Source organism: Pelophylax lessonae, assembly GCF_965119305.1.
Source record: "Pelophylax lessonae genome assembly, chromosome: 1".
NCBI lineage: Eukaryota > Metazoa > Chordata > Amphibia > Anura > Ranidae > Pelophylax > Pelophylax lessonae.
The window spans coordinates 79,864,665-79,888,800 of NC_138768.1; the positions used below are offsets into that span (position 1 = coordinate 79,864,665).

Genomic DNA, 24,136 nt, shown 5'->3' on the forward strand with positions numbered 1-24,136 from the left:
TTACCCGGTCCATATCAGTATAGATATCCAGCATATTTTTCCCAATTGAGATCTGATGTGTTTTCAAAGTGTTACAGTGTGTGTATGTGTATGTGTGTGTGTGTGTGTGTGTGTATATATATATATATATATATATATATATGTGTGTGTGTGTGTGTGTGTGTGTGTGTGTGTGTGTGTGTGTGTGTGTGTGTGTGTGTGTGTGTGTGTGTGTGTGTGTGTGTGATATAAATCTCACAAAAGTGACTACACCCCTCACATTTTTGTAAATATTTTATTACATCTTTTCATGTGACAACACTGAAGAAATGACACTTTGCTACAATGTAAAGTAGTGAGTGTACAGCTTGTATAACAGTGTACATTTGCTGTCCCCTCAAAATAACTCAACACACAGCCATGAATGTCTAAACCGCTGGCAACAAAAGTGAGTACACCAATAAGTAAAAATGTCCAAATTGGGCCAAAAGTGTCAATATTTTGTGTGGCCACCATTATTTTACAGCACTGCCTTAACCCTTTTAGGCATGTAGTGCACCAGAGCTTCACAGGTTGCCACTGGATTCCTTTTCCACTTCTCCATGATGACATCACGTCACATCACATAAATGTGGTTTAAAAGGTTTCACATACAGTATAATATCTCTGACCAACTTGAAGATTTAAAAATAGAGAGATTACATCTCCCAGCATTGCAATTGTATTATCTGGCAAGGTTTGTAGCTCCTCCACCGTTTGTATGAGCCTGGTATATAAAAGAAACACAATATAGAATACAATAACATATACTACTGCTTAACAAATGATTCCCCCTATTACAACATGTAGCCACTGAATTCACATAGACTTAAGCCTAGCTTTACACTAGTACTGCTGCATAATCATGCGTTTTCCAGTGCCAGTGTCAAGTTAGGCTGTTGCCATCTCCAACACTTCCACAGTCACTTCTAGTTCATATAACTATAGTTCGTTCATATAAGGTGCTAAACTAAGGCTTTTGCTTTTTTTTTTATTGTGTCCCTTAAAAAAGGGAGTTGTTAAATCACTGCTCATATCTAAAACTGATATTTAAATTTTTTGTGAATGCTGAAGATCAAAACTACCCATCATTCCTAAAACTATTGGTGCACTATTGATGCGCTCTCCATGCTTGAGCTTAAATTCCTGGGTCTGCACATCTGTGGCTATTATAAGGAGCTTCTACTCTTATTGGGCTTTTCATTTTTTTTATACTGGGGAAAATGAAGCAAGAAGAGCTGGATCATCCAAACTCTTGGGCGGCAAGGAAGAGTGGAGAATTACAGCAGGAACGTCTCACTTTTGGGTGGACTGACCCTTTGGGAACCAACAAAGAGGATGCCTACCTAGGATATCTGACAATATTGAGACCTAAAGGAAGTGATACTCAACCTGAATGCCATGGTAAAAGGAAAAAATAAATTGCCCAAACTAAGGCAGGAAGTTTAAAGAAACATAGTTCAGTTATGACTAAGGACGATTAAGGATGAAACGCATCAACTTGCTGCACTAAGGTTGTGTTACAGTGGATTCGCTAATAAAGTGAAGATTTTTTTAGGAGCAATAAATGGAGTTGCGGAACTTGCGGAGGGACACAATTCAAATGCAAAGTCCAAACAAAAGGTGGTAAAAATTTGTAACATGTCTGCAGTTAGTGATTTTAACATCGCCTTGCACCTTCAGCACCTTCAACAGCTCCCAGGAACTCCTATGCAGCCCACCGACCAGCCTTCTTTCTGTGTCTTTCTCTCACATATGCACTGTAACCTGCGCAAACCAAACAAAAGAGTGCCAACCCACAGTCCCAGAAAGCATTAGAGCAGCAGCCCCAGAAAGCTTTGTGTGCTCAAGACCTGTCCTTAGGAACCGTTAATATCATTGGTTGATAGGACACCAACAGAAGAGGTTACATGCAAGTTTACAAATGTAGCAGACAAGTACCAAAGTTTAAAAAAAAAAAAAAAGGTTTGAGACGCAAGTGATTTCTTTAAATTGCTTATAAAACATGTAGTGCTGCCACACAGTAAATTGAAAAAATCCCCTGGGCAAACAGGTGCACGATCCACAGTCGCAAGGCTTTATCTGTATAACCCAGACAGATGATCTGTAACTCCATTTATTGCTCCTAAAAAATCTTCACTTTATTAGCTAATCCACAGTAACACAACCTTAGTGCAGCAAGTTGATGAGTTTCATCCTTAATCATCCTTAGTCATAACTGAACTATGTTTCTTTAAACTGCCTGCCTTAGTTTGGGCAGTTTTTTTTTTTTTTTATCCTTTTATCATGGCACCCAGGTTGAGAATCGCTGGCCCAGGGTCTCCCTATTGTCAGATATCCTAGGTGGGCATCCTATTGGTCCCAAAAGGGACAGTCCACCCAAAAGGGAGACATTCCTGCTGTAATTCTCCACTCTTCCTTGCCACCCGGGAGTTTTGGTGATCCAGCTCTTCTTGCTTCATTTTCCCCAGTATAAAATTAAATCAAAAGCCCAACAAGAGTAGAAGCTCCTTATAATAGCCACAGCAGATGTGCAGACCCAGGAACTCAAGCAAGGAGATTGCATCAGTAATGCTCCTATAGTTGTAGGAATGATAGATGGATAGTTTTGATCTTCAGCATTCACAAAAAATGTAAATATCAGTTTTAGATAGAGCAGTGATTTAACAACTCAGGCAAATTTGCATAAGGAAGACAATAAAAAAAAACCTTAGTTTAGCACCTTCTATGCATGCCCACTGCGGGTAATACTCAGTAAGGTTCAATATGTTAACAACAGTGACCGTAATGACTGTAAGTGGTAGTTCCTGAACAGAGCATGTTAATCCTATGAACTAACTATAGTTCTATGAACTAGAAGTGTCTGTGGAAGTGTTGGAGATGGCAACAGCTTAACTTGGCACTGGCACTGGAAAATGCATAATTATGCAGCAGTACTAGTGTAAACCTAGGCTTAAGCCTATGTGAATTCAGTGGCTACATGTTGTAATAGGGAGAATCATTTGATAAGCAGTAGTGTTATTGTATTTTATATTGTGTTTCTTTTCTAGACCAGACTCTAGACACGAACTGTAGAGGAGCTGCAAACCTTGCCAGATAATACAATTGCAATGCTGGGAGATGTAATCTCTCTAACTTTAAATCTTCCAGTTGGTCAGAGATATTATACTGTATGTGAAACCTTTTAAACCACATTGTAGGCTAGCACTGTTATCTGTACATGTGTTTCTGCTTATATGGCCTTATCTTTATGTATTAGAGCTGAATTACATTTTATCAGTGAGAATTGAATATAAAGCCAGGTTTGCATGCACATGAAAGATTAACTGGTGCTAAAGGCGGATGTTTGATAGAGAAATAAAAATAGAGAAAATTTTCGGCAGACAAAGACCCATGCGACTATTTTGTCTACTCATTTTCAATATTTCCGAAGATGTGTTGGTGGAGCTCGGAACACACTTGCTTGACATATAATTCTTGAAGGCAGCTTTCTGGCTATTCGGCTATTCCCAGGGGTCCTTGATGCAGTCAAAACTGTATATAAAAGAAATGAGTGCCACAGGTTTGTAATAGGCTTAGTAAAAGTTTATTTATCTTGGAAACAGGGCACAGTCAACATGCTTCAGGGGCTCTTAGCTTGTTCTTACAGAGCATAAGTGCTGGTAATTAATAAATACAGTGAACAGCAATTCTATAAAACAAGGATTTGAAGTTATTTTGAGAATGATGCCTTTCAGAATCATTTGAATCCTTGTTTTATACCATTGCTGTCCAGTATATTGCAAACATTTACATCAAATGTTAAATCTCTTAACCAATTCCCAACAGCGTAATACCCCAAAATATGATGTTAGCTTCACCATTCCCAAAAGCAGATGATAAGGCATTAGGCATTGTTCCCACTTGCGTACTTAAGCATAAGCCGGGGACCTGCACCCATATGGATGTCAAATTGTGATCAGCAGCCGTGTTAATTTAACTGCTGCATCCTAGTTATCATGAATGAGACTGCGTGCATGGGGATGCAAGGGCAAACATGGCCCTCGATGGGTCTACACTTAAGTATGCCTGTGTGAATGAGACCTTACTTAACACTTTACTAAAGTCTTGTTATTTATTTTAAAAAAAGTAACAACATGTTATACTTACCTGCTCTGTGCAATGGTTTTGCACAAAGCCACCCAGATCCTCCTCTTCTGGGGTCCCACATCGGCACTCCTGGCCTCTACCTCCTGCCAGGTTCCCCCCCCCCCCCCCACAGCAAGCAGCTTGCTAGGGGGGAACCCGAGCTAAGCCACTGCTCTGTGTGTCCATTTAAACACACAGCCGTGGCGTTGCCTTACCATGCCCCTCCATCTCCTGATTGGCTCACTGCCTTTGATTAAAAAGCCAATCAGGAGTGTGAGTCCCCAGAGAGGCAAGATTCTCCTGGACATTGCTGGATTGAGAGGGGGCTTAGGTGAGTATTAGGGAGTGCTGGGGGGGGGGGGGATGTTGCACACAGAAGGGTTTTTTTACCTTCATGCATGGAATGCGTGAAGGTAAAAAAAACATGTGCCTTTACAATAACATTAAGACAGTCTGCTTCCTTGCTAGTTGAGGTCATTTAGTTTTCAATGTGCCTTATTGTTTTGATTTGAAGGGAAACCCTATTGGAAGCTCCTTTTATTTTAGCACACTGATTGTGCCCATCGACAGTCCTGAGTCTTCTGTTTTGGTGAATGGTCTGGTCTGCAGGTGGTCCAGTTAAGCACCTGGACTCTTCTACTGCAAAGTCATGCTGTTGTCATAGATGTAGTATGCGGTTTAGCATTGTCCTGCTAAAATATGCAAAGCCTTCCCTGAAAAAGACATCCTCTAGACGGGAGCATATGCTGCTCTAAAACCTGGATATATCTTTCAGCATTGATGGCGCCTTTCCAGATGTGCAAGTTGTCTATATGCACTAATGCACAGGTGTCAAACTAGTGGCCCTCCATGCTGTTGCGGAACTACAAGTCCCATGAGGCATTGCAAGGCTGACAGTTACAAGCATGTCCCCTCAAAATAACTCAACACACAGCCATTAATGTCTAAACCGCTGGTAACAAAAGTGAGTACACCCCTAAGTGACAATGTCCAAATAGGGCCCAAAGTGTCAATATTTTATGTGGCCACTATTATTTTCCAGCACTGCCTTAACCCTCTTGGACATGTATTTCACTAGAGCGTCAAAGGGTGCCACTGGAGTCCTCTTCCACTCCTCCATGATGACAACACGGAGCTGGTAGATGTTAGAGACCTTGCGCTTCTCCACCTTCCAATGTTAGGATGCCCCACAGATGCTCAATAGGGTTTAGGTCTGGAGACTTGCTTGCCAGTCTATCACCTTTACCCTCAGCTACTTTAGAAAGGCATTAATCGTCTTGGAGATTTGTTTGGGGTCGTTATCATGTTGGAATACTGCCCTGCGGCCCAGTCTCCGAAGGGAGGGGATCATGCTTTAGTATGTCACAGTATTTGGCATTCATGGTTCCCTCAATAAACTGTAGCTCCCCAGTTCTGGCAGCACTCATGCAGCTCCAGACCATGACACTCCCACCGCCATGCTTGACTGTAGGCAAAACACACTTGTCTTTGTACTTCTTACCTGGTTGCCACAACGCACGCTTGACACTATCTAGACCAAATAAGTTTGTCTCATCAGACCACTGGACATGGTTCCAGTAATCCATGTCTATAGTCTGCTTGTTTTCAGCAAACTGTTTGCAGGTTTTCTTGTGCATCATCTTTAGAAGAGGCTTCTTTCTGGGACGACAGCCATGCAGACCAGTTTGATGCAGTGTGCGGTGTATGGTCTGAGCCCCTTCAACCTTTGCAGCACTCATATGTCTATTTCCCAAAGACAACCTGTGGATATGACGCTGAGCACATGCACTCAACATCTTTGGTCGACCATGGTGAGGCCTGTTCTGTGTGTAACCTATCCTGTTAAACCACTGTATGGTTTTGGCCACCATGCTGCTGCTCAGTTTTAGGGTCTTGGCAATTTTTCTTATAGCCTAGGCCATCTTTATGTAGAGCAACAATTCTTTTTTTCAGATCCTCAGAGAGTTTTTGTGCCATGAGGTGCCATGTTGAACTTCCAGTGACCAGTATGAGAGAGTGAGAGCGATAACACCAAATTTAACACACCTGCATTCACACCTGAGACCTTTTAACACGAATGAGTCACATGAATTTGGGGAGGGAAAATGGCTAAATGGGCCTAATTTGGACATTTTCACTTAGAGGTGTACTCATTTTTGTTGCCAGCAGTTTAAACATTAATGGCTGTGTGTTGAGTTATTTTGAGGGAACAGCAAATGTACACTGTTATACAAGCTGTACATTCACTACTTTACATTGTAGCAAAGTGTAATTTCTTTAGTGTTGTCATATGAAAAGATATGTGAAAATATTTACAAAAATGTGAGGGGTGTACTCACTTTTGTGAGATACTGTATATTTGTGAATATAACCTTCATCAATTGGAGTTCAGCTTTAAAGGGAAAGAAGCACCTTGGCTGCCATTCCTGGTCTGGAATAAGTATGTACAGTAGATGATAAGCTGTGACTTAAACTTGCTGCCCTCGGACAGAAGCTCAAAAAACACATTTGATTCACTGGTTAAACATGTAACCCAGGCAAACAGCATTTTCAGAAGGAGGTCAGCACTGGCAGCCTACGTAATTTTTTTGGCAGAGGTTTCCCGGAACTTCTTGGAGCCCGCTCTTTTAAATTTCAGTGAAATCCCCCAGCTGTGCTTCCTGATCCGAAACCTCTGTTTGTCCTTCATTTATTGCAGTAAACTGAGCTGTGTCTGCCCATTCTCTATATTAAATGTGTTCTTTCCCAATATCTAAGTAGAACCATGTGGCCCGTGATCTTCTAAGTCGAAAAGAGCATTACCTTAAATACAATCCAGAAGTGCGCGCAATCTTCAGACCTGCTTAAAATTATGAAAACTTAGTAGTTCTAGCTGGCAGCACAAATCCATTAAACCTAAATTGAATAATCTTTAAATACGCAGAACTTCCTGATGAACCGCATTCTAATAAGCAAAGCTGCATTAAAATATACAAATTTAACCAGCTGCTCCAGCAAGCATTGCTATGCTCCGACTCCTGCGTTTTTCTAGCAGCGGGGTTCCTACTTAGCTCTGTTTCTCTGGTCACAACAATGTCTAAAGCCTGCAACCTGAGCCATACTGTTCTATACTGTTGTTTATTTCTCTGAAATTGAATATGGCAGGTAGACAGCGGTAAACCACATTTTGGCAGGATGTGACAGATGGATATTGGCAGTGGCTGTGAAAATCGTAACACATGTTGACTTTTAGATCAGTATAAAACACATAGAGGAGACCACCAAGGCCTTTCTAGGAAATTGCAGGGATTGGACTGTAACTGCCATGCAGCTCGCTTTCAAATATAGCTCCCGCAGTAACACAAGGATAATTTACACATGCAACATTGCTAACTCTTTGCTTTTTTGGTATTTGGATGCACTATATGCAGAGTTGGTAACATACATTGACTTTGTCACAAGCCTCAGATCCCACTGAGACCAAGGACTTCAAGCATGGGTGCAAGGGCAGTATGGTGGTTGCTGTGAGCAATATGCTGTATCTTCCACATATTATAGAAAGGGATTGGTTGGTGAAATAGGGAGTTAATGGTTAAGACCGCATTCCGAAACAAAAAAGGCCAGAGGAGAACTCCCAATGGGACTTTTAAGGTCTTAGACAATCATTTGCTGCTAAAATAGCAGTGAAAAAATAGTAGTAATAGTTTTATATAAAAAATATAAATTTTAGTACAAAAAAAAAATTAAAAACAGACAACACATATATAGAACATGTAAAGACAAAACCATAGGGTGGCTAGGCTAACCCAAAAATGACCACATCATGTAAATAGGATACATAATAGCAAAACAGACAAATGCTGTAGGGATAGATACACCCGACGCGTTTCTGGAGGTTATCCGTCTTCAGGGGTGTTGTACATTATTGTGTGGAGTATTTAGTACCTATGGTGATGTTTAGGTCAATTAGACATAGCCCAGAATTAGAAACATATTTACATAGGTCCGGTCTCTGGAAGGTTTTGGAGGTGGTACATCATGATCCCAAACGCAGCAAGGGGGGAAGCACACACAAGAGGTCAACGAGACCACAAAGGGAAGGCAGGCAAGACACCAGGCCAAAAATGTTAATGGGTGCTAAACTCTATTGAATAGCACAACAGCCAAGGCCAAAGGGGGAATCAACAGAAAAGAGGAAACAAACAAAGAAACACCAGGGATGTCAAATCATTTGGAAGATGCAGGGCGAACCACGCCCGGAAGTGTATCTTCCACATATTTTGATGAGTAAAGTGCATCTAAAGGCCCATGTTTGACGGTGTAAACATTTCCCAAATGCAGTCACTATATGATGCACCAGCCTTATAGTTTAAAGAAAAAAAAAAAAAACTTCCTTTACCTTCTCTGAGCCAAATCCTCCTTCATTTGTGTATCTGGTGGTCCCCATCCCAGACACTGCAGCTCAGAGTTGGAGGGTTTCAGCAACTGAGCTGTTGTCTATAAAGCGTTAAGCAGGACTAGTTGTGGCCAGACGCTAATTGGCAGGCTACAGACCTCTGAATCAGCAGTGACAATACTGATAGCCACGCCCCCTGCAACATCTTTTCATCCCGTTGTAGTTCAAGCGGGCACAGTCAGCATTGATGGCGATAACACTGCTCTGATATCAGGCACAGAGCAGCAGCATTGGCACCCCACCACTGGAAACTACCTGAAATAGGATCAACAAGTAACGGTAAGAATTTGCAGGGGTACCGATTTAAACTGTGAGTGAAAAAACAATTACCATTAATTGCTGCAGCACATGTTTTTTTTTTTTTTTTTTGAGGCCATAGTGCTATTTTCAAAGTTTTAAGTTAATTGTATGCAGAAAAGATGATTTGTAACCAGCTAAAGAGTGTGGGAGAGTGGCAATTTTCCACCTTTGCCGGCCTGCCTACGAAGATGATGATTGCAGAGGATCTGATTCCCCTCTCTGAAAGCAGTTAATCTGCTAAAAACATGGTCAGTTTTACACTGTTCATTGTTCATTTAGAGCAGGGGTCTCCAAACTGCGGCCTGCATGCCGAATGTGGCCCTTTGCATACCTTTATCTGGGTCCTAGGGCACTATTTCTTCCACTGATATGAGACCATATTCTTTCCACAGACACCATCAATGTGTTACTTTTCCTCCCACTGACACCAAAGATGTCTTTTTTTTTTTTATTCCCAATGACCACAAAGCCTATGGCATTGCTCCCACTGATGCTGTGCATTTTGTACTCCCACTGGCCACAGCACAGCCCCCCTAAAGTATGAAGAGCAGTCATTTGGCTGTTTGTTGTGAAAGTTTGAAAACCCCTGATTTAGAGAGAACTTCTACTTTGCAGGCCTAGACCTAAGACCTATATGGCAGTTAGGAAACTGATGGGATAGTTCTTTTTCTAGTATGTTTGTTCCAGGCTAAAAAAATGCTAAGCCTCAAAATATGAGTGGTATTGTCAGCCTTCGAGCTCCTTTAGTTGGTCTTGGCTGCCTATCAGTTCAGTTAGGTTCCCATGTTATACAATACTTCTTCTCCTGACTTTGAAAATAAACTATTAGTTACCTCACTAGTTTAACTTTGACATATAATGGTCATCCGTATTGGGATTTACAAAAACAGGTTGAAGTGTATCTAAAGCCAAAAGTGGGAAAGTGTTAAAAAGTTTTAATTTTTTTTTCACTGCTGCCTGTGTCATAGTTTGGGTCATTGACCGATCTGATGACAATTGTTATTGGGTCAAAGTGTTGGGCAGTCCAAACCTTTATGGGTATAACTTGAGGTAGGTGAGAAATCTTCCATTGGGGACACCTCTTCATGTCACACTTGTCTAAATGGGAATTTGCTCTCACTTCTGAGATATTTACTCTCACTCCTTTTTGTGTCTTTGGGCAGACAGTGAAAGGAAGTCTGACAGCAAGAGACCTGATAGGTTTTAACCATTCCATACTCTCTCCCTAACAGTTTTTTTTTTTTCTTTTAAACTTTATGGTGTTACCATGAAACTTAATCCTGAATATATTCTAAGTTGACCATGCTGTCTGCATACTATCATGCGAACAATAAATTATCAATTTTTCACATGTAAGTGGAATTTGCTTTGTATTTCTTGCTCTAGTCTTATCCTACTAATTGCAAAGTCCATATTTTGACCACTGATTGATGACAAATGTCTGGATGGGGTCCTGGATTATATTGCCCATTTTGCAGGAGGCCACTACTGTACAGCCCTGGCCAAAGGTTGACTAATTTAGCTGTATGCATTAATTTCTTTCTAGAATAGATTTATGAAAAGCAGCTTGCATTTTGTTTTTGGTGGTCATTCATCATGATACATTTTCAGAGCTGGGTGGAATTACTGCCTAAACCTTGAGACTCCGAGCTGGCTAGGCTCCTCATGTTCCTCCTTGCTTCAGTGAAACTCTGATGTTGTACAGTTTTTGGCCTGCTAAGTAGAATTATGCTGGGGAAATCCTGCTTAAGTATCAATGTTTCCACGGCCAAGAGCTCTACATGTAGACCGATTGTTTGTGCAGGAAATCCAAATTCATTTGGCTGAATGATCTTGTTACAGCAGGTACATGTAAGATATGTTTTACTTCTGATGCACGGTGTTCTGGATGAAAGGTCAGGGAATATATTTTCTGCTAAATCTGCAACCATCTATATACAACAAAAATGGAAAGATTGTTTCCAGCCCAGCTAATGTGTTCTCTTCTGTCCTCCAACAGCACACGCTCTTCCAATGTTCAGAGAACCTCGGCAGAGGAGTACGAGGAAACAGCTGGAGAAGGATAGGCTGGATCCGGTGAAATCTCATAAACCAGAGCCTCCGGTAGCTGGACCAGGTAAATCAGTTTAATCGCTGCTTAAAAGTAAATCACTCTTTGGTTTGATTTTCTGTAGTACAGCAAAGCCTTCTTTACAAAGACTAAAAAAAAAAGAAAATCCCCATCCTCCTTTCTCCGTCCTACTGGTTAACCTATGTTTTTAATAAATAAAAAACGAAACAAATACATATATATATATATATATATATATATATATATATATATACATACTCACCCACACACCCCATTAAATAATTACATAAATGCACTATGACTGGCGACTCTGGTGTTATTGGAGACCAGTAATTAGCTGCTCTGGACTGGTAATCCAACCGGTGTTGTAGCTGCCCTTTGCTTTGTGACATTATGACACGGTCTATTTATTATTACCGGGCCCTGTGAGAAATCCTGTGATGGACACATTCATTAACCAGTGGGCAGCATCCATGTCAGCATAAAGTAATGTGCCACTTCAAGAAGGATCCTCCTGAGCTGAAGGCTAAAAAGAGTAAGAATTGGGCTCCTGCCCATCACCTGATCCCAGGTTCATGTAAGTAACTGGGGCTTGTGGGTTTCTTTAGCTAAAGTGGTTTTAGAGGTAATTAAAGAGGGAACTAAAGAGGGAATTATTTTTTTATTATGTTTTTTCATCAATCCTTTTTATGCTTTGTGTCAACTGTACATCCAGAACTGCTGGTGTATAGTACAGATACAGCTTAATAATTTGTAGCCATTTATTCCAAATTTAAAAAAAAAACTAAAGAAAAAGTGTGCTGTCCCTTTTAAATTTATAAATCCGCAAATACGTTTAATGAAACAAATTAATCCTGAATATGGAATCCATAAAAATAAGCAATAAGTGAATAAAGTCTAAAATATACAAATAAATGAAATACAGTAAATTTAAATAATGAAAGGACCACCACAAAAAGTCCCCTGTTATTACACAGAGCCCTGATGCAGCTGATGGTGCTTAAAGTGCTCGGTGCTGTGGAGATTCCTTTTAACAGTGCTTGAGTGCTAAAAAGTGCTCCTTCAAAAGAAAAAGGATGGCTGCTTACCAACCAGTATTGATCCCGAATTACAGGGATCAAGATTGCATAAACTCCATCTCCAGGCAAGAAGCTCCCATAGACAACCAAATCACAATAATATGTTTCCTCAGTAGACTGCAGTGGATTATGAAGACCGGTCTTTATGGCATCAGAAAATAAATTTCCGCAAAAGCATGTGTAAGATATAAGTAGGGAAAAACACTTTTAGTGCAATATAGTCAGATTATCTTTATTAAAAAGGAAAGCTGCACTTACATTTAGGCAGGTTATAAAAAGCATCAATGTAAAAACATGCCAGCCTCGACGCCTTCAGACCCACCGGCACGCGATGATGTCACACACATACATTTTCCCAACGCATTTCTCCAAAACTGGTGTCCTTTGGGATTGAAGGTTTATTTTTTTATAACATTTATTCCAAATAAAATTTATTCCAAATTGCATTCAACTGTTTTAGCCTTGTTGGCTATCATTAGTGCAGTGTATGGAGGCCATGGCTTCTTCTAGGGTGATGCTTGGAACCAACCAGACAATTTAACATGACAGGAGGTGGTAAGGTAGCCTAAAACAGTGTTTCTCAACTCCGGTCCTCAGGGCACACTAACAGGCCAGATTTTTAGTATTACCTTGGGAAGATGCAGACTAGAATACTGCAATCACTGAGCAGCAAATGAGATCACCTGTTATGTATTTCATTTATCTTGCAAACCTGGCCTGTTAGTGTGCCCTGAGGACCGGAGTTGAGAAACACTGGCCTAAAAGTTAGCAAATTCCATCCTTTAAACTTCTGTGGGCCTTCCCTCCATGAATCAGAAGATATCTGTATGGCTTACTTCCCATCACAAATCCAAAAAATAATGGAGCAATACAAATCGTTCCTTATCCCTTGGGACAAACTGTGCATCTGGAAATACGACCAACATTCCTAAACCATTTATCTTAACTACATGGACTGTTTCAGACTTGTTGGCCATCATCAGTTTATCAAGTAAAACTAATGAAAAAAGTAAACTGGACAGGCTATAGTGAGTTGGGTGCAAATTAGAAAATTAACTTTCCCTCTCGTTCATTGACGAACACCGCTCCTGATCTTCAGAACGATATGTTTATACTTGCCCTACAGGAATAGGATACTAGGCAGAAAAAGAAGCTGGCTATGCCTATGGGCAGTCCCCGGGGGTATACTCCCTCTATCTGCTTATAGTTACTCAGTTTTTTTCTGCCTAGTCAGGAGTAAGAACCTAGTTCCTTGCTGGGATCTCTAATCCTGGCAATTTTTTCTTTTTAGGTAGAAATTTTTCTCCTGGGTTTTTCCTGTGGGATCTACAATCAACTGCCGGACTGGGCAACGGACTGGATAATCTAGATCCAGTGGTCACCCCAGTCTGGCCAGCGAGCGCAGGCTGACCTCAGCTCCGCGCTAGGTCAGCCACGACATAGCCCCACCGTACAGGGGCTGGCTTGCAAGTTAAACGTCTCGCAAGGTCACACATGACCGGGTCTCGGCCTGAGTCGCAGCATTCCTCTTTGCTGAGAGCCCCTCCATTTTGACGGAGAAAGGTTCTGTCTGGAGTAATGCCCACCCGGTTCCTGGTATGGTGAGTGCCTGTGCTCCCTCTCCCCCGGAGGGTTTTGGGGTGGGCATGGGCCCCTCCTTGGGACGGTCGAACCCACGGGTTCCCCTCCTTCCTGTCAGGCACCCCCCCCCCTTGTCATCTGTACCCCTTCCTGCCTCCCTCCACTTATGCTGGGGGTGTTTGGGTGGTCTGGTCCAACTGCTGGGGTGGGGCAGGGCACTGTACTGGTGGTAGGGGCTGAGGGGTGTGGACAATCTGTTGTGCGGGGGGGGGGGGGGTTTACCTGGTGGGGGCTCCTGCCCAGGCCCCCTGTCCTGCCTGGGTCTGTCCTTGAGGCCTAGAAATCCTTCCTGGGTCCCCGGAAGCCTCGTGGTGCTACGCGGGGCCACCATTTTTTTTGCAGCCTTTTTTCCATGCACGGCAGCCATTTTTCTGGTAGTTTGCCTTTAAAAATAGCAGCGGCCATGACAGTGGAGCCCTGTGGGTGAGGATTTCTGCAGTGGGAGCTCGTCCTCAATCCCTGGTGCTGACTTCTGGATATTTTTACTTCTTGATCGCTGCGCGTGCAGTGCAGATTATCCTGGTGGCTGCAGGTGCCGGTTTCTGCTGGGTAGTGAGTCTCATAGGGTTCTCTCCCTCTCTGCTGAGGATTGCTTGGTGCTTTGTGCCTGGCGACCGGGTGGTGCTGCCAGCGCCGTGGGGGTTGTCCCTTGCAGGGTTTTACACATTTTTTGTGGGGTCTCCCTGGTGACTCATGGAGTCTTTGGAGCACATCTGCCCACCTGATCCCCTCTCTGAGGCTGTAGGGCCCTCCGGGTCCAAACTATCAATCAATGCACTGACGGCGGTCCTGGAGTCCTTTGTGTCCCGGGTGGAGGTGGCTTTCGGGCGACGGGCTAGCCAAAAGCACCCTCCGCTTTCCCCTGCCTAATCTGTCTCATCAGATCCTGAGTCTGATTCGGCCGCCGCGGACGTGGGTCATCCTGCTGGGTCTGCAACCACGCGCCCGGAATCCTCTGATAGTGAGGATAATTCCTCCACATCTGCAACTGCACACTAAAAGGTGCTGGTGGACACACTGATTGTATCTGTACCTGAGACCTTGAAGATGGAGGATGCAGCTGCAATGGAAGCACAGGTTCCCTTTGGCACTTACAAGCCATCTAAAGCGGCAAAGGTGTTTCCTTTCCCCGTCTATTTTGACAAAATTGTCGCTAAAGAGTGGGGATGACCAAAGCATCCCCTTTGTCCCTAGGCGATTTTTATTAGGCGTTATTCCTATGAGGAGTCTCTTATTAAGAAGTGGACTGTTCCACCGGTGGTGGACCCTCCAGTTTCCAGATTGAACAAGGCAACCATGTTCCAGTTGAAGAGCCCCCGGCCTTTAAGGATCCAGCTGACAGGAAGGCGGAGGCTGTAGCCTGCAATATGGTATTCACCATTGCCCTGCTGTCACAAACTCTGACCGAGTGGGCTAAGCTTTTACGTCGTGACTTGGAGGTAGAACAGCTTCCCCCTGCCTTTGCTGAGCTGGCGGGCCAGCTGGTCAAGGGGCTGCAATTTATCTGTGATGCCTCTTTGAATGCGGCTCCCCTAGTGGCTCAGCTCTCTATTTCGGCAGTGGTCATTCGGCGTGTCTTTTGGCTCAAATTCTGGTCTGCGGACCAGACTTCTAAAAAGGCCTTGATTGATCTCCACTTTCAAGGAGATCGCTTGTTTGGAGCTACCTTGGATGACATCTTTAAAGGTCTCACGGGGGAAAGAGTAAAAAAAGTAAAGTAAAAATACATAACTAATATCAAAAAATTTTTTTAACTCCTCATACAAATATCTATTTGAGCTCAGATCTTTTTAGTGGCAAAAATATGGGGTGGGCTATCTAAAGGGAGGGTCTGCCAATCACAGTCCATTTTCCATTTCACGCCCCTCAAGCATTTGTCTATTTGTGTATGCTTAGAATTACAGGGAGGTTAAACCTTCATCATTCAACAGGTAATATCCCTCCCTAGTCGTGTTTAGCTGTTTGGTGGGCATGGAGGGAGTAGGCTGTCATTTATCTGGAGTGTATACACCCACATGTGTTGTTCTATAGTCATGTGGGCTGCACAGATAAGAAAAAGGAAGCAATGAACAGCTTAGAAGGGAACTGAAACTGGAGCATGCTCGGTAGATGTGGCAACAGCTGGTCTACACAATCTCAGGCTGCAGTGGGGACATAGACCAGGAGGGAGGGACAGTAAACAGCAAGATCAATCAGGTCTTTTGGAGAATACTGAAAACTAATCCCATAGTGACTGAGTTTCATACTCAGTACAATCACGCAATACAATACAAATGTACTGACAATTTTTAATCCTTGAAGGAAAACAAGTCTCTCTGCACTTGCAAGTTCAGGCACATCAAAGGCTTTTGGCATGAAAAAAAAAAACTTGGATATGATGCAGGGACTCCGAAGCTGGTATTTCTGTAAAGTCTCAGCTCCAGCAGGGTGGAAAAGACTTGGATAGGATGACCAGCAGACTTTTCATTTGCCAAAGAAAGGTGTCCCACAGGGATGGATGAGCGGAGGGATGGATGGGTCGGAGCTCAAAATATAGTGCTACAGGGCTCGTCGGGTCTGGGAAGATCCTCATAGGCATGTAGAAAACATAAAGGTGTTCACAGTCCAATTAACTTGAAAAAGAAAGGTCCTCTAAAACTCATTTTACACACCCCTGATGCTTGCTACCTTGGTCCTGGGAGCCCGTAGATGCTGCTGCAATTCCATCCGTCCAATGGGTCCAGGAAATTATGCATGACAGCTGCTTGCCGGATTTCTGGCTGTGCTGTTCACAGCTCTCCCTCTGCTCCATAGAAGTCAATGGCAAAGCTCGCTTGAAGCGCCTGAAGCTTTTGAGAGGCTTTTATTCAGCTTTGGCTTTGCTTTGTTTTGAAGAAATTTAGGTATGAGATATTAACACACACACAGGGCACCTGCTAAGCCTTAGGCCCCTTTCACACAGGCGGACCGTTCAGATCCGCCTGTCCGTTTTTTTGGCGGATCTGAACGGTCCCCCCATGCATTCCTATGGGGCATCGGATGGCAGCGGAGACATGTCCGCTGACATCCGACCCGATCCGATCTGTCAAATCTGGATGGATGGAAACCCTATTTCTCTGTCGCTCATTGACAGACGTAGTCTTCTTGATTCACAAGAACTGGGTTATGTTGTCTCCGCAGGAGTAGGACTAGGCAGAAAAGAAAAAACGTTCTGGCTCCACCCTAGGGGCAGTCCCAGAGGGTATATCCTCCCTCTCTCTGCTACAAGGCATCAGTTTTTTTCTGTCTAGTCAGGAGTAAGGACCTAAGTTCCTTGCTGGGATCTCTGGTCCTGGCAAGATTTTTTTCTCTATCGCTCATTGACAGACGTAGTCTTCTTGATTCTCAAGAGCTGGGTTATGTTGTCTCCGCAGGAGTAGGACTAGGCAGAATGACAAAACGTTCTGGCTCCACCCTAGGGGGCAGTCCCTGAGGGTATATCCTCCCTCTCTCTGCTACAGGGAATCAGTTTTTTTCTGTCTAGTCAGGAGTAAGGACCTAAGTTCCTTGCTGGGATCTTTTGGTCCTGGCAAGACTTTTTTTTTCTTTAAGAAAAAGACATTTTTTAGGTAGTTTTCTCCAGTGTTTTTTTCCTGTGAGATCTTCAAGCAAAAATGCCGGACTGGGCGACACTTGTGGTCACCCCAGCCGGCCTACGAGCGCGTGCAGACCAGGCATTGCGCTTGGTCGGCCGCGACATATTCAAGTAAGTATGCGGGGCCGGGCGACGGGCTGGATGTGAGATCCAGTGGTCACCCCGGTTTCTGCCTAAAAGCGCGTGCAGACCAGTGCGCTGAGTCGGCCGCGACGGAGTCCCAGTAAAGGGACTGACTTTGCGAGTTAAAAGCTCGCTTGGACGCCAGGACCAGAGAGTCGAGGCGTCCACAAACCCCCACCTCGGTGGAGAGGGTATTATGAAGAGAGGGTGCCTGTCGGTTCGGTATGGTGAGTAAAACGTTCCCTTTTTTCCTCATTTATGAGGCAGTATATATTATGGGCCCCTCCATATATGGTCAGTATATATCTGACACTTACAAGTCCCCCTTGTAATACAGCATGTGTTTGTGGGAAGTGGACTTGGTTCAAGAGCTAACACTCTACCCAGCAGACTGTAACATTACAGCAAACATAGGAGGTATAATCCTACCTTATGTGCAGTGTATCTCTGTAGATCCATATGTCACCTCTCAGCAGAGTGCAGGTGGATGTGCTGGGAAGACGATATCGGCGGTCCGCCGCCATTTTGCCGTAGACCGAATGCATGTATGTCCTCAGGTCATGCCGGCCGCCATGTTTTTGGAGTCTTATGTCTCTTCTATGGGGGCGGCCATGTTTTGTGAGCCCAGCTTCCTCGTGGAGGGCTGGGAACGCCGGAAGGCGTACACAGGGGGCGGAGCCACGCCTTCTGCCCGGGAAAAAGCAAACAGCTCCTTCCAGTCTGTGTAAGACAGACGCTGGCTGCAGTTTGTTGGAAACTGCACTACATCGGTTGGTGAGCCTTGGGGGTCCCTCTCTCTCTCTCTGGGATCGAGAAGCAGGTACTCTGAGGGGCGCTATTGCGCTAGGGGGAGACACAAAAAAAAAAAAAAAAAAGTTTTTTTGTTTATTGCTGGCAAAAGTGTCCTGTATTAACATGGACCCTGCCACTCATGTATCTCCTCCGGATCCCTTCGGGGGGTCTGCGGGATCCTCCAGCACCCCATTGACAATTGAATCTTTGTCAGCTATTATGGAAACTTTTGTGTCCCGGGTGGAAGTGGCTTGTCAGGGACAGGGCGCAAGAAAGCGACCCCCGCCTAACCCCTTATTATCTGAAACCTCGGATTCAGACTCTGAGCCTATTTCTGCAGTTGCAGGTACTTCATCTGGTATTGGTGTCTCAGGTCCTGTCTCTTCAGACAGTGAGGAGGATGTTTCGGCATCTGCCATAGCCCGAGAGGAAGCGTTGGTAAACGCACTCATTGTATCTGTTCAAGAGACCTTAAGGTTACAGGGTATTCCATCAGAAATAGCTGAAACTGAGATCCCTTTTGGGACTAAAAAGCGCATCAAAGTGGCAAAGGTTTTTCCATTGCCCAAATGTTTTGGCAATCCAATCGATGAAGAATGGCGTCTGCCAAAACGCACTTTTAATATTTCCAAACGCATTGACAGGCGTTATCCGTTTGAGGAAACCCTTATTAAGAAATGGACAGAACCACCTGTGGTGGATTCACCAATTGCTAGATTGAATAAAGCCACGGTTATTCCTTTAGAAGACGCTCCGTCTTTTAAAGATCCAGTGGATCGCAAGATAGAAGCTATGTCTCGCACCATGTTTTCCTTGATTGGATCAGCTTTCAGGCCAATAATTGCTATTGGTCTGGTTTCGCAGGCTGTAACTGAATGGACCAAGTGGTTACGCCGGGACTTAGAAGAAGTCCCTCAGGCGGTATCAGATTTGTTGGAACAAATGATACAGGGGTTACAGTTTGTATGTGATGCGGCGTTAGACGCCACTCCATTAATGGCGCGAGCATCAGTCTCAGCAGTGGTTCTCAGGCGTACACTGTGGCTAAAAGGTTGGATAGCCGACCAAGGTTCCAAAAAAGCATTGGCTAATATCCCCTTTTCAGGAGAACGTCTATTTGGAGCCAACTTAGATGAGATCATTAAGGATCTCACCGGTGGAAAAAGCACCTTTTTACCGCAAAATTTTATAGGTAGAGGAACTCGTCAAAGACGAGGTCCTTCTTTTTCTGCTCACAAGAGGTTTTTTCGTCCAGCGGGTGAAAAAACTAAGTCCTCCAAAGCTCCTGCAGGAGGCGTCAGGGGTCGTTGGTCGGGCAAGCAAAAGCCCGCCCCCTCCAGACCTGAAGATAAACCATCCAAAGCCTGAAGGTGCGCCCCCACCCATAACTGGGGTGGGGGGACGTCTTCGCCGGTTCCCGGATCCATGGCTTTCCAGAATCCCGGACAAATGGGTTTGCGAAGTCATAAAGTCAGGGTACAAGATCGAGTTTCGATCTCTCCCACCGGCGCGATTCTTCCCTTCCAATATCCGACTATCTCCGGATCGTCTAGAAGATCTGCGGAGAGCAGTCACAGATCTACTACAACAAGGAGTGGTAGTCCACGTTCCTTGGACAGAACGGTTTCAAGGGTTTTATTCAAACCTGTTTACAATACCCAGGAAAGAGGGCAAAATGCGTCCAATTCTGGACTTAAGAGCGCTCAATTCTTTCGTCAACATAAGAAGATTCAGTATGGAGTCCATTCGCACGGTAGCAGCCTTCCTGCATCCAGGGGATGTCCTAGCGTCCATAGACATCAAGGACGCCTATCTTCACATTCCCATTTTCGCAGGACATCAGCGTTTTCTACGCTTTTCCGTAGAGGAGAACCACTATCAGTTTGTGGCGTTACCTTTCGGTCTCGCCACGGCTCCGCGGGTCTTCACAAAGGTGTTGGCCCCTATGTTGGCACTTCTGCGCCAAAGAGGTATATCGATTCTAGGTTACCTAGACGATCTTCTGCTTCATGCAGAGTCTCCTCAGACCTTGCTACAAAACATAGAAATTACTATGATTTCTTTACAGGAATTCGGGTGGCTGGTGAACCAGCAAAAGTCATTTCTGGTTCCCACCCAGAGGCTCGAATATCTGGGTCTAATTCTAGACACAGTCAGGACGAGAGTTTTCCTTCCGGTAGGGAAACTTCGAAAGATTCAATCAGCAGTCCAGTTGTTACTGTCCAACAGCTGGTCTTCCCTTCGGACGTGCATGAGGGTTCTGGGGTTGATGGTGGCTTCATTCGAAGCAGTCCCATTTGCCCAGTCCCATACCCGAATTCTTCAGCAAGAGATTCTTCTCAGATGGAATCGGAATCCGGAATCCCTGGACAATCAGATACGATTGAGCAAACAGACCAGAGAGTCTCTGGTTTGGTGGCTTCGGTCTCCAATGCTCAGCCAGGGAAAGTCATTTCTGCCAATATATTGGACGATAGTGACCACGGATGCCAGTCTATCCGGATGGGGAGGTATTCTCGGTCAATTATCTGCCCAGGGACTTTGGTCCCCGGAAGAATCCAGATTACCGATAAATGTATTGGAACTGAGAGCGATCAGACTTTGTCTGATTCACTGGACCGAGCAGCTCCAGGGCAGCCCGGTTCGGATCCAGTCGGACAATGCCACGGCCGTGGCTTATGTCAATCATCAGGGGGGCACCAAGAGTGTCCGAGCGGCCAAAGAAGTGGCTTGCATTCTTCGCTGGGCGGAACGATTTGTTCCAGCAATCTCTGCGGTGTTCATTCCGGGGGTGGAGAATTGGCAGGCAGATTATCTCAGCCGTCAGACCCTGGATCAGGGGGAATGGTCCCTCCATCCAGACGTTTTCCACCAGTTGTGCCTACGGTGGGGCACCCCGGATGTGGATCTGTTGGCATCACGATTCAACAGGAAAGTTCAGAGATTCGTGGCTCGCTCCCGCGATCCTCTAGCAGAAACCGCAGACGCACTGATCGCCCCGTGGGGGCAATACCAGCTAATATATGCCTTCCCTCCTCTCGCGTTACTGCCAAGACTTCTTCGCAGGGTAGAGGAGGAAGGAATCCCAGTAATCCTGGTAGCTCCGGACTGGCCTCGTCGAGCTTGGTACGCCGACATGGTCAGACTGGTGGCGGACGTCCCGTGGAGACTTCCTCTCAGAGAGGATCTACTGTCTCAGGGACCGATCTTCCATCCTGCTTTACGATCGCTGGCTTTAACGGCCTGGCTATTGAGACCCAGGTGCTGAAGGAAAAAGGTTTGTCAGCTTCAGTTATTCCTACTCTAGTTGAAGCAAGGAAAGCGACTTCCAGAAAGATTTATCATCGCACATGGAAGTCCTACATTGCATGGTGTGAACCTTTGGGGTTCCGTCCTCGGTCTTATTCGATTAGTCGAATATTGGCTTTTCTGCAACAAGGGGTTGAGCAGAAACTGGCCTTGAGTACTATCAAGGGTCAGGTCTCAGCATTAGCCATCTTCTTTCAGAAGCCTTTGGCTACTCATTCCTTGGTGCGGAATTTCATCCAGGGGGTGCGACATCTGGCTCCGCCAGTGCACGCGCCGTTACCCCCCTGGGATCTTAATTTAGTGTTGTCGGTTCTTCAGAAACCTCCCTTTGAAGATATTAGGGAGATTCCTCTACCCACGTTGTCCCAGAAGGTGGCCTTCTTGGTGGCTATTACTTCTGCACGCAGGGTGTCAGAACTGGCCGCATTATCTTGTCGTTCACCATATCTGGTGGTTCATAGAGATAAGGTGGTTCTTCGTCCGAATCCATCCTTCCTACCAAAAGTGGTTTCAGAATTTCATCTGAATGAAGAAATTGTATTACCTTCCCTGTGTCCTAAGCCCAGTCATCCTCGGGAATTTGCTTTGCACTCCTTGGATGTGGTCCGGGCGATCAGGGTATACTTGAAAACGACAGACTCGTTTCGCAAGACGGATTCACTTTTTGTGATCCCAGATGGACCCAAAAAGGGGTTGCCTGCATCTGCCGCGACCATTTCCAGATGGATCAGACAGACGGTAGTGCAGGCTTATTCTATTAAGGGTCGGGAGCCCCCGTTCCCTGTTAAGGCGCACTCCACTCGGGCACTTAGTGCGTCATGGGCCTTTCGCCATCAGGCGTCAGTGGTCCAGGTGTGCAAGGCGGCTACCTGGTCGTCGGTGCATACCTTCTCTAAACATTATAAAGTTGATGTAATGGTATCGTCTGATGCCTCATTTGGCCGCAAGGTTTTGCAGGCCGCAATTTGAGGAGACCAGTGGTCTACCTCGAGGGTTTTTTCCGTTGGAAAATTTTTCTTTAGTCTCATTCTTTGTTTATAATGAGCCTTTAAAACTTCTAGTTTGGCACCGGTTGGGCCTACTAGATTGGATTTGATTTTGTCAATCCCACCCCTCATTTGTGGCACTGCTTCTGGATGTCCCAGCTCTTGAGAATCAAGAAGACTACGTCTGTCAATGAGCGATAGAGAAAAATGGATTTTTGTAAGAACTTACCGTAAAATCCTTTTCTCTTAAGCTCATTGACAGACGTAGTACCCGCCCCTCTATCATTGAGTTGGGTTGGGTTAATTTCTCTGTACTGCTTTAAACAGAACTGATTCCCTGTAGCAGAGAGAGGGAGGATATACCCTCAGGGACTGCCCCCTAGGGTGGAGCCAGAACGTTTTGTCATTCTGCCTAGTCCTACTCCTGCGGAGACAACATAACCCAGCTCTTGAGAATCAAGAAGACTACGTCTATCAATGAGCTTAAGAGAAAAGGATTTTACGGTAAGTTCTTACAAAAATCCATTTTTTTTAGAAAAAATATTTTTTAGGTAGTTTTTTCTCCAGTGTTTTTTCCTGTGAGATCTTCAAGCAAATACGCCGGACTGGGCGACACCAGTGGTCACCCCAGCCGGCCTACGAGCGCGCGCAGACCATTGCATTGCGCTTGGTCGGCCGCGACACATTCAAGTAAGTATGCGGGGCCGGGCGACGGGCTGGATGTTGAGATCCAGTGGTCATCCCAGTTTCTGCCTACGAGCGCGTGCAGACCAGAGCTCCGCGCTGGGTCGGCCGCGACGGAGTCCCATTGGAGGGACTGACCTTGCGAGTTAAAAGTCTCGCTTGGACGCCAGGAACCAGAGAGTCGAGGCGTCCGGAGTGGTCCACAACCCCCCACCCCGGTGGAGAGGGTATTGTGAAGAGAGGGTGCCTGTCGGTTCGGTATGGTGAGTAAACGTTCCCTTTTTTCCTCGTTATGAGGCAGTATGAATTATGAGCCCCTCCATACATGGTCAGTATCTGTCTGACACTAAAAGTCCCCCTTGTAAATACAGCATGTGTTTGGTGGGAAGTGGACTTGGTTTGAGAGCTAACACTCTACCCAGCAGACTGTAGTATTACAGCAGACATAGGAGGTATAATCCTACCTTAATTGTAGTGTACCTCCTGCAGATCGATAAACCGCCATTTAGCAGAGATGCAGGTGGATGTGCTGGGGAAAACGATTTTGGCAGTCCGCCGCCATTTTGCCGTAGACCGGGTGCATGAATGTCCTCAGGTCACGCTGGCCGCCATGTTTTTGGAGTCTATTGTCTCCTGTATGGGGGCGGCCATGTTTGATGAGCCCAGCTACCTCGTGGAGAGCTGGGAACGCCGGAAGGCGTACACAGGGGGCGGAGCCACGTCCTTCTACCCGGGAAAACTAACACAGCTCTTTCCAGTCTGTAAAAGACAGACGCTGACTGCAGTTGGTTGGAAACTTCTCTGCATCGGGTGGTGAGCCTTGAGGGTCCCTCTCTCTCTCTGTGGGGATCGAGAAGCAGGTACTCTGAGGGGCGCTATTGCGCTAGGGGGATACACATAAAAAAAAAAAAAAAAAGGTATTTTTTATTTAAAAAAAAAAAAAAAAGTTTTTGTTTT

The 24,136-nt window shown here is 45.0% G+C and overlaps 1 protein-coding gene across 1 annotated transcript in view; it reads left to right on the forward strand.

The window, feature by feature from the left end:
- WDR70 (WD repeat domain 70) overlaps positions 1–24,136 on the forward strand; it is a 463,052-nt gene that overhangs the window by 388,552 nt on the left and 50,364 nt on the right. Inside the window, exon 16 of the mRNA XM_082255751.1 lies at positions 10,881–10,997. Within this exon, the coding sequence (XP_082111877.1) occupies positions 10,881–10,997 (117 nt within the window). The remainder of the gene's footprint in view (positions 1–10,880; positions 10,998–24,136) is intronic.